The 11,060-nt window shown below is 45.2% G+C and overlaps 1 protein-coding gene across 2 annotated transcripts; it reads left to right on the forward strand.

The window, feature by feature from the left end:
* Window positions 1–6,614, forward strand: ISCU (iron-sulfur cluster assembly enzyme). 2 transcript variants are annotated; one of them, XM_011935793.1, is made up of 7 exons: window positions 1–62; window positions 1,372–1,468; window positions 1,587–1,700; window positions 2,554–2,664; window positions 4,447–4,525; window positions 4,916–5,013; window positions 6,086–6,614. In XM_011935793.1, exons 2-7 carry the CDS (start codon window positions 1,430–1,432, stop codon window positions 6,131–6,133), a joined length of 489 nt encoding a protein of 162 aa, XP_011791183.1. In that variant the 5' UTR covers window positions 1–62; window positions 1,372–1,429; the 3' UTR covers window positions 6,134–6,614. The 2 variants fall into 2 exon arrangements, with proteins under 2 accessions (XP_011791183.1, XP_011791190.1); XM_011935800.1 differs by lacking the exon at window positions 4,916–5,013.
* Window positions 6,615–11,060: the final 4,446 nt, after the last annotated feature.

The following is an 11,060-nucleotide window of genomic DNA, read 5'->3' on the forward strand; positions in this document are numbered from 1 at the left end:
TCCGGAGCCCCCGCCTCCCCGCCCGGGAGCTGTCGGCCCCGGCCCGACTCTATCACAAGAAGGTAGGGACAAACGAGGGGACACGCGGAATGCCGACTCGGCGGAGGCCTGGGCTGGAGCGGCGGCCGCGGGGTTCTACGTAGCCAGGACTAGCGGTCTCCTCCCCCGTCTTTGCCCTGACTCACTTTCCCTTGCTGCGCAGTGAGGCTCACTGCAACTGATAAACAAGCTCATCGGGCTGCGACTTCCAGGGGACCCCGCCGCTGGCCGCGACTTCGTGCGTCCCAACTTTAAATTCGCCAACAGCCCAGGAGGCAGGGTCCTGTTAGGACTTGTCTTTTAGAAGAGTCCAGGGACAGACACACCCCCGGAGCGGGCTCCGGCTTCAGCCACGCTGCTGCCCTGGCCAGAGGACCTTGCGCTAGTCACTGCGCCTCTCTGAACGTGTTTCCCCAGGTGTAAATGAGGGCCTCTCAGCTGTCTCTTACAAAGGATACTGTGCGTGGAGTCCTGTCATGGTTCCTGGCACATAGGCCCCAGCACGAGGAGACCGTTTCTGTTACTGCTTTAGGAGTGCATAGGGGAGTCAGGCTCGTAACCGACGTGCGTAGTGTTTTTGTTTTGTTTTGGGGGTTTTTTTTGGCGGGGAAGGAGGGATAGATGCATAGTTTGCAGCCCCTTGCTGTCTGCTGACGCAAAGTCCCCCAGACGTGAGACTCCCACTCTAGAAACAACTAAAGAATGCCATAAATCAACGTGGCACAAAACGTCCCTCCGTTAGGTACTATCCTATAGGTGCCTTTACTTGGAGTCAAAATCCTCAGTGAGATGGGAAGGAAAAGGGGACTGGAAGATCGGGGTGCTTACTACTAACCAGGAACCACATTAAGGCCTTCTGTGTGCCAGTTCGAATGGATGTTGATTCTGATCTGGCCTCTGCCCTTTCTCCAAGGGCTTCTTCACTCCTCCCCCTCCCGGGGGTGTGTTTTGTTGAGGGTACACCCCGAGGAAACTTGGACTAGCAGCCTTTCAGCAGCCAGGGTGCGCTGCTGCACCAGGGTGATGACAGGCTCTGAAATACGGTAATGGCACTGTTTTTATTTTAAAAGACACATAAACGTACACATTCCATAGCATTGTTCTCTGTGTAACAGTCACCTTAAGGCTTCTAAGAAAGTTTTCCCTCCCTGGGCCATAGTTGTTTTTAGAATTTTTAAATAGTAATCATCCTTTGAGGATCGTTTTTATTTGAAAATAACAAAACTGCTGTTTGAGTCCAAGTCTGGTGATGTAGGTGGGTAAAAGTCAAGTATTTTTGTAAAAACCCTACGGAATTAAGACATGATTTCACTGATTTGTTTTTTCTTCTAGGTATCGCTAATCTGTGAAGTAGTTGTAGAGGAGACACAAAAGGAATTGGGGGTCACAAATGGTTCTCACTGACATGAGTGTAGACCTTTCTACTCAGGTGAAATTTGGTGATTGCCTGCCAGGTTCAAGATGCTGACTTCCAGGAGCTTGCCATCATACCAGAGACCAGTACCAATAGAGAGTGAACACGATTTATCTTAACCCTCTCATTTTAGGTTGTTGATCATTATGAAAATCCTAGAAACGTGGGGTCCCTTGACAAGACATCTAAAAATGTTGGAACTGGCCTGGTGGGGGCTCCAGCATGTGGTGACGTAATGAAATTACAGGTATGGCTAGTCTTTAATAGTGATAACAATAATCCCTTTAGTCTCCATCTTTATTCCTGTGAGATGGGATGAGTCCATGTTAGACATGATTGGAACAGGGCCTCAATCGTAGCTCTCCTGCTAGGCTAGTGTACTATGCCGACTTTTTCCGAAATAGAAAAGTAATCTCATTTTTGTACTCACTGTATAAGTTTAAATTCCAACTTCAGCCAACGAAAGAGTTTTGTGAATTTTACTGATCAAAGGAAAATCCCAGTGAGCTAGCAGTCCCCAATGAGATAAGAAACACAGTAAATTAAACCTGTCCCCAGATTGGGGGCAACATGAAGATAGTGTCTACTGCTTTGGGTAAACTGTTGTTGTAGCGCCAGTCTGCTGCTTCATGGTGAGTGGGCAGCTTGCCAGATCTTCATACCTATCTTGGAATACAGAAACAAAACAGGAGGAAACCACTAAGTATAATCTGCTGCCCAAGAAAAAAGTATTAACCAGAGACCTTTATTGTGGACTCTCTCCGTATTTAAAGAGGCAGATTGCCCCAGCAGCTGTGAGCAGACTGCCTCAAATACAAGTTCATAGCCAAAATGCAAGCCAGAGTCGCAAAACAAAATAATATTGGGGTGGAGGGACATATTTTTCAGCTGATCTTTGTCAGTTGGGCCTGGATAGTTGTCCCTGCATTTCACTTTTCATCACAGCTCTCTGAAACAAGGCAAAATCAGTAATTAATGCCATCACGTAGTATGGAAAGCAAGCCCAGAGCCCTTGGGGAAGGCCCCAGTGAATCTTCGTGAGTGCCAAGTTCCAGAGGGTGGTCCCAGGACTCACCACTTAACTCTTGTCTCTTTTCTAGATTCAAGTGGATGAAAAGGGGAAAATTGTGGATGCTAGGTTTAAAACATTTGGCTGTGGTTCTGCAATTGCCTCCAGCTCATTAGCCACTGAATGGGTGAAAGGAAAGACGGTAAGGTTGCTCACAAATCTGACAGAATGAAATTGCATTCACCCCAAGCCTGTCTCTTGATGGGTCTAATGGGTCAAAAACAAGTAACCATCACTGTTTTTTAATATTCTAAATTTTTTAAGTTTCTGCTATACAGATGTTGATTATATTCTTCAAATTGGGAATTATGGATCATTCTAGATGTTGTTTGGGTTTTTTTCTTGTTGATCATTTTGTTTGTTCGTTTGGGTGTTAATTACATACAAAAAAGATCCTCACCTGTCCCTCTAACAAAATAGAATTTAAAAGAAATCTTTGGCTTTCTCTAAGGTTGCCAATACTCTTATAATTTGTCAAGTCAGAGAGTTGTTATATGGTAGTTATTTTCTTGCTTATTTCCTCTCATGTTTCAGGAAGGGTTCTAGGTGGCTTACAAGGATTGGTGAAATAAACTAGCCTGTGTTAAAAGAGGGATTAAAGAATCAAAAACACAGCAAGGGTAGGGGCAAAGTGAACAACGAAATCAGAACAGTGATCTAGGTGGCTGATCGCAAGCCCTCTAAAGGCAGAGATAATAAAGAGCTAGAACTTCTCTTTCATCCCTTTCTCTCTGAAGTGTCTTTCCCTGGTAGCTGCAGAGGTCAAAGGTCCCAAAAGCAGTGAAGAGCTGGACTTTCTAAAATCCAGTTGCTGTCAGAACCTCTCAGAAAAGCCAACCAGCAAGGCACTCATCTTTGCTGCCCCAAGGGACCAGGTGCAGGGAGCTGAGTCATTAAGGAGCATGCTTGGGAGCTGGCCAGCTCCACTGCAGAGTGGTTTGCCAGGCCACGTGCCACCTGCTTCCTGTGGCTCATGGCCTTCTGGCTGGCAAGCTCCTGTGGGCCAGGAATCTCAGACCCAACCTGCTCTGGCAGGAGGTAGCTCTGAAGTGATTTGTCAGGAACTGTCCTCAGGTGAAGGGAGAAATGAGACAAGTCACTTATGCTCCCAGAACCTGGCCCTTAGGGGACTGTGAATTGTGATCAGAAAATGGGAGAGAGAACATTTCTTTAACCTTGAGATCGCCCATCTGAGTTTCAGGAGCAGAACCTGAATCAGCCAAGAAGAGTTAGCAGAATTGGGAAATTGAACGATAGTCAGACATAGCCAGCTGTTGGGAAATCTGGTTTTCTGTAAGGCGGTGGGGCACTGTTCCACATGGGCAAGGATCTGCTTGCCTCACATTATCCCCCCGAGCTGTCAACCAGACCCCAGGCATCCTCCTCAGTTGATCTGGAGGAGATGCTCCTGTAGGCAAAGGGTGACACCAAAGAGAGTGTTCAGCCTGACCCGGCTATGCCACTGCCACTGTGCCACTTACCTGATGTCCCAACCTCTCTGATGCCATTTGGCACTTGTAGTCAAAAGGATTTATTCTAACATTTCGTATGAGGACATCAGAGAAGCTGATATTCACAAAACCAGTGTCGGAAATCACTACCTTTTAAGGAAAAGATTCCTGACACAGGCCACAAGCAGATCCCTAAGAGATTTCTCACAGGTTCCACTCCTGGCTTAGAGAAGTGTCTGGACGGTCTTTGCTTACCCAAACCAGGCAGTGCAGCTGTGTATACTTCATGCTTGAGAATCCCAGCTGCAGCTTTGATAAAGTGGAGTCCTGAGAAGACCCTCAGCCCTTTGAGTTATTAAATAGAAATCATCCCCACCAACCCTGAGGGCCTTTTTGGCCTCCCTTTTTTATTGTCTGGCCCTCACAAGATAAAGCGTTGCTAAAACTGCCCATCTTTCCATTATGCCTCTCAGGTGGAGGAAGCCTTGACTATCAAAAACACAGATATCGCCAAGGAGCTCTGCCTTCCTCCCGTGAAACTGCACTGCTCCAGTAAGTCTCTGCTCTCCATACCAGTCAGCTGGGACATTTGGCAGTAATTTCAACTTGCATTTACAACAGTCCTTTTAGGTCATGGAGCCCATGTTTATAACCCTCAGAATTAGAGCTCATGAGTCTGTCCTTACAACCTGCAGACAGTTAGAGCCCCCATGGTCTCACATTCATCCCTAAGAGAATCATGCCAGAAGGAGATATGCACCAGCCATCATACTGAGCACTTGATGGGCATCATTTCTAAACCTCACAGATATCTTTGAGTGCACAGTAAATGTCATTACTTTCCGCTTACGGATGAAGGAGCTGAGGCTTGGGTTGAGACACCAACGTCACATGGCTAATAAGTGGGAGAGCCAGAATTTAAGCTCCAGTCGTTGATTTCAGAATCTGCTGTTTCTAGCAGAGGAGAAAACTCAGCTTTCTCCATAATCCTGTTTCCTGTGTATTTCTTCACTTCCTGTCTGGATGCTATTACTGTCAGGGTCTGCATCTGTATATATGGAACAACTAAGCCCAGTTGTACAATGTCCCCCTCTCTGCTATCCAAAAAAAAACGCTCAGATGCCTTAAGACTTATACTTGGCTTTCCAGTTTGGTCTCTGTATTAAATCTAATGCTTTTTCCATCATTTCTTAACCTTCTCAGGGAAAGAAGGAATGAGAAACATTAGCCTTAATTCATCGATGGAGGTTTACTAACCAAATTAGTTAAAAATCAGCAGAGAGTCAGGCCTCTTGCCAGGGTAATACTCACAAGGAGAAGAGCCAGGTGCCGGGGCAGACACACTAACTCATTCTTCAGGAAGCCTGGTCAGACCCAAGTTCTTTCCACTTGATCTGGAATTTTAAGTACCCATAAAGAAAGGTCATCACTTGTAAACATTTTCACATGGTTTCAGAAAAGCCCTAGCCCTTTTATTAGGCATTTTTAGGTACTGAAACCTCTAGCTGATGTTCCCTGCTATTTGCTTGCTTTCTGCTGTCATTCCACCTCTCTCGGTTTTTATTTTCCCCATAGCCTCACTTTGAATACTGACTCCTAAATAAAAGTGGTCAAACTCTCGATCACTAGGGTGATGTGGCAAATGCCATCCCATCAACAGATTGACATGATCTTTTTTCCAAAGGTCATGTCAACTTTTTATCATGACATGATTTTGTCCAAAGCCAGACTTTGATGGGAGCAGGCAAGAACTAACATTTGCTGTGTCCCTACTATGTGTTAGACATCTTCTGTAAGTCCCCACACTATCCTGGCAAGAAAAGCATGATTATCCCAGTTCTATAGAGTAGAAAGTAGGTACAAAGAGGCTAAGGAACTAGCCTGGGATCACAGATATTAAACCCTAGTCTGTCTCCAGGATTACCCACAGGAGTAACTCAGCTCAGGAAGCAGCTGCTGACCTGCCCGGCAACTCCTCACCCCAGCTTTCTGGCTTGGTTACCCCGTTAGTCCCCACCAACACCACTTCCTCCAAGCTCTTAAAGTTTCTATTCCCAAAACCACTTCTTTCGCATCTAGAAACTTAGGCTTCTTTCCTTCCATTACCTGTAGTGCTGGCTGAAGATGCAATCAAGGCCGCCCTGGCTGATTACAAATTGAAACAAGAACCCAAAAAAGGAGAAGCAGAGAAGAAATGAGCCCTCCCTCGGCGAAGCCTCCAGCAGGCCACACCAGCTGTTTCCCACCTGCCATGCAATCACCTTAGATGTTCAGAAGCCGCTCCCTCTCCACTGAAGAGCTATGAGATACGCACAATACTTGCTGTTCACATTATGACTCTCATGCAAGCAAAATACACAGTTTCATTGTTCTGAATCCCGTGGTTTCTTTCAGTCCACTTTTATCGCCTTAACCTAGTTAATGTATATTTTGAATTGTGTGTATGACCTCAGAACTGAAATTGATAAGTCGCAAGTGTTGATAGCCGATGAAGTGCATAAGTATCTAATTTTACCTGAATTGATTTGGGGGGAAATTACCAGTAGAATGCCTTTGTCTGAATATTTGATAGAACTAATTGTTGTACATAAAACAGATCTGCATATCTATATATATAAAAAATAATAAAACAATGGAAGATAATGGTGTTCTCTAATAAGCCTTGTCTCTTGGGCCCATCATTCACTCCATTCCAAAGTGGTGCCCAAAGCCCCTTGGGATTTCCAGATGCAATGACATACACAGCTCTCCAAGCAAACAACAGTAAAGGTCGTATACAAGACTTTTTTCCAAAGACAAATACACAATATTTTTTTGGAACAAGGATGAAAGGAGAAGATTATCGCTTTTCATTGTTCTTTGTGAGATAATAGTTGATAGCTCAAAGTGAGTCTTGAAGATTCTTTTTGTAATTTCACTGGTTGCTCAAATCTAAGAAGCATTGGCTTAGCACCTTAAAGATATGTGAAGAGCACCTCAGGAATGAGTTTAAAATGCAGATTTCTAGGCCCAAGTTTCTGACTTCTGTCTGGGCAGGTAATTCCAGAGCCCCTGACTTTTAAGAACCAAGGTCATAGATGAGCCAAACTTTAGGGAAGAAACTTCTGAATGCTCTGTTCTGCATAGGTGTAGTGTGTAAGTGGTTCATTCTGAACTATCTGTACCTGCATAGTACACCTAAGGTTGTTTAAAAAACATTCATCCAGCCGGGCGCGGTGGCTTACACCTGTAATCCCAGCACTTTGGGAGGCCGAGGCGGGTGGATCACGAGGTCAGGAGTTCAAGACCAGCCTGGCCAACATAGTGAAACCCTGTCTCTACTAAGAATACAAAAATTAGCCAGGCCTGGCGGCATGTGCCTGTAATCCCACTACTCCAGAGGCTGAGGCAGGAGAATCACTTGACCTGGGAGGCAGAGGTAGCAGTGAGCCAAGATTGCACCGGTGCCCTCCAGCCTGGAAGAAAGAGCAAGACTCTCAAAAAAACCAGACAGACAAACATTCATCCCTGGCTTGGGCATAAGTCCAAGCACGGTTCCTCCTACCCTGATGTCTCCTTATTCTTAGCTACCCATAGTCATGCAAATCTCAATAAAGGATGCCCTATCTTCTAGTGAAAATGGGTTATTGAAATATTGACTCCCATAGTCTCAAATGTTCAACTTCAAAAGTAAGATGTGTTTGTTTTTTCTGGTGGTGGTTTTTTTGTTCAGGCATAGGCTGGCTGCCTCTTAAATATGCCTCCCTTACTTTTTTTGGTTTTTTTTTTGTTTTAATGCTCTGGGTCCTGGTGGAGGGTGCAGAACTTCAAAGACTGTTCCCTCTGTAGTCTGTGAAGGCAGCCACACACCAGGGACTTTATAGGAATCTCAAATTAGAACCCGGGGTAGAACCATGTAAAATTGTCATGTGTGGCATGTTCTGCAATTTAATTCACAGTCCCTCTAGACTGAGCTTGTCTCTCCCTTGTTTATTATATGTGGCACCACCACAATTCCCCACCACTTTTCTTTGTGATTTTTTTTTAATTTAAATGAGACATTTCTGTCCCAGTTAATGTCCTCAGAGTTGACCATCAGGAGGAGCTTATAAACAACTGAAGCAATATTCCCAGAAGAGCCCGAGTCTCCAAACGTGGTTGTGCTGCTAAAACGAATGGATATTTTTTAAACTCACATTAAGACACCCTTTCCCAAGACAAATCTAGTTAGAGCCACACGAGGGCATCATGTGCCCTTCAGTGAGCTCAAGTCTAGGGGTTTTGCAGCCTCCAAACAGGTCTTAGCATCTCTAAATAAACCCCTCCGTGGAAAACCTCCACAGGTAAGTTACAACAGTCTGTTAAGCATCTGTGCTCTGTGCCAGGCCCTTACATTTGTAATCCTGTTAATTCTCATGACAGCCCCCTGCGGGGGGCGTTGTTTCAGACAAGGATACTGGCTTAAGAAGCCAACTGACCCTCAAGCCAGCTGGCTTGATTTGAGTGACCCAAAGCCCATTCTTCTGCCTTACCCCTCCTGGCAGAAGACACCAGGGATTCAAACTGCATATCTGAGGTTCACCTGTGCCTTGAACATTCAGTGAAGTAGCTGAACCAACACAGGTTGAGCCTGATGCATTCACTTGGCCAACTGGCTGCCAAGCACCATGGCCCTCACGCCAACCCTGGCTCCCACCAGGAGCCTAATTAAATCCTGAAGCCAAGTTAAAGCCAATGCTCTGGAGGTGGGGCCTGGGCACTGGCATCACCTGATGGGCTGGGTGAGTTTATGGGTGGGTGGATGAATGGATAGATGGGAAAGCAGAGGCTCCGAGAGGTGAAATGACTTGCCTCAAGGCACACAGCTCGGAAGTGGTAGAATCAGCTCTGGCTGAGGTCTTCTGCCCACCTCCCACCCTCTCCTGGGTGCCACACTACAGCTATGACCATATGTCAGATGTAACCTTTCCTAAGTGTGATTCCTGGACCAGGGCTACCCGGGACCACATCCAAATGCACAGTTCTAGAACCTTACATTAAGCATTGTCCTGTAAAAACTACTTGGCCCTAGGGTGAGTTTTCTTAAAAAGACAAACAAATGAGGAGTACTTCTCAATACTTCAGGCCCTTTGAACTTGAGGCAAGAGTGCAGACCTTGTGTCTATCCTCATGACAGAAGAGAAGACTTCTAGGTCCCGCCAAGTTTTGGTGGCATTAGAGGGCTCCTACAGATGAGTTCCAGCCCCAACCAAAGATGGACGTGGAGCACATCCCCTGCCAATGGCTCTTTGTGGCCTCTCTGCTTGCTTTCCCCACCCTCCGAGATAACATCAGCCAGCCCCTCAAAAGGCCACCTCCCCAGAGACGATCATCTCCACCCAGGGAGGAAGCAGCAGGGCAGAGTGGAGTGAGCTTGGAGTGTTGAATCAAATGCTGGCTACTGTTGTGTAACCCTGAGCAAAAGGCTCCACCTCCTCAAGCCTCAGTTTATTCATCTGCAAAATGGGAACGATAATAGTACCTACCTGATCAGGTAGACCTGATGATTACATGAGATAATACATGGAAAGCACATGGCACATAGAGTTCATTGTTGGGCCAGGTACAGTGGCTCATGCTTGTAATCCCAGCACTTTGGGAGGCCAAGGCAGGAGGATTGCTTGAGCCCAAGAGTTTGAGACCAGCCTGTGAGGCAGGATAGGTAGTCAAGGAAGTGACTATGTCCTCAAGATGCAGCATCCGTGGTGACTATACAGTCAACACAATAAGCCTCAGCATTCACACTGTAATTGAGCTCACTCAAGCAAAGTGATCTTCAGTAGGGACTTTCCCCTCTAGAAAGCATACCCACTTTGATTTTACTTTCCTCAAACTGACCCTTTGTGCATTAAAAGAGTAAAAAACACACCCCTAGGTGGAGATTTAAGATGCTAATGAGACATGCAACAAATGAACAAGCACATACAGCTACTGTGCATGGGCACCGAGAGGACCACCGAGAACATGCTTACTAGTAATGCCTCTCTCAACCCCTTGTGATCATGTAAAACCCCCTCAAAGGGAGTCTCCCAGCAACAATCAATGCTGTCTTATCCTTACAAGCAGTCTGCCCTGAATCCCGTCTCTCTCAGGGTGTCCTGTCCTTTCTGTACCTAAGTTTCAAAATGTTCTTTTTTCTCTGCAATAAATTACTCTATACTGCACCTCCCCTTTGTTATGTGTCTCTTGTCTATATTCTTTTAAACTAAGAAGGCAAGAACTGAGATCTCGCAACAGCTGTCAACACCTGGGCAAGATGGCAAGACCCCATCTCTACAAAAGCACCACTGCCCTCCAACCTGGGTGAGAGAGTGAGACCCTGTCTCAAAAAAAAAAAAAAAAAAGAAGATGAAGAAGGAGAAGGAAGGAAGGACGGGAGGGAAGGAGGGAAGGAGGGAGGGAGGGAAAGGAAAGAAAAGAAAAGAAGAAGAAGGAGGAGGAGGAAGGAGAGAGAGGGAGAGAGAGAGAAGAGAGAGAGAGAAAGAAAGAAAAGAAAGGAAAGAAAGAAAGAAAGAAAAAGAAAGAAGAAGGAAGGAAGGAAAGAAAGAAAGAAAAAGAAAGAAAGAGGAAAAAAATAGTTCATTGTTGTTGAGGTGTTCTCATTATTATAGGTAACACTTCAGCCCTGACTACATCCTGGGCACTGTTGCTGGGTATTTTACAGAGGTCAGCTCATTTGCCTCACAAAAATCCTAAAATACTATCAATATCCCATTTTATAGGTAGAGAAACTAAAAGGTAAAGTGATGTGTCAGCAAATGGTAAGATCAAGATTCTAGCCCAGAGCTGTTTGATCCAGAGCACAAGCACCCTGCATGCTATGACTGTATTTTCTCTACTGCTATTTCCACTATTACTATTTGCATTTATTACTACAGGCACACCTCAGAGATGTTGCAGGTTCAGTTCCAGATCACTACAATAAAGTAAATGCTTCAATAAAACGAGTCACACAAATTTTCCCACTGCATATAAAAGTTATGTTTACACTAAACTGGAGTCTATTAAGTGTGCAATAACATTATATCTTTTAAAAAATGTGCATACCTTAATATAAACATACTTTATT

The sequence above is a fragment of the Colobus angolensis genome, unplaced genomic scaffold (assembly GCF_000951035.1).
Source record: "Colobus angolensis palliatus isolate OR3802 unplaced genomic scaffold, Cang.pa_1.0 Scaffold10, whole genome shotgun sequence".
Taxonomy (NCBI): domain Eukaryota; kingdom Metazoa; phylum Chordata; class Mammalia; order Primates; family Cercopithecidae; genus Colobus; species Colobus angolensis.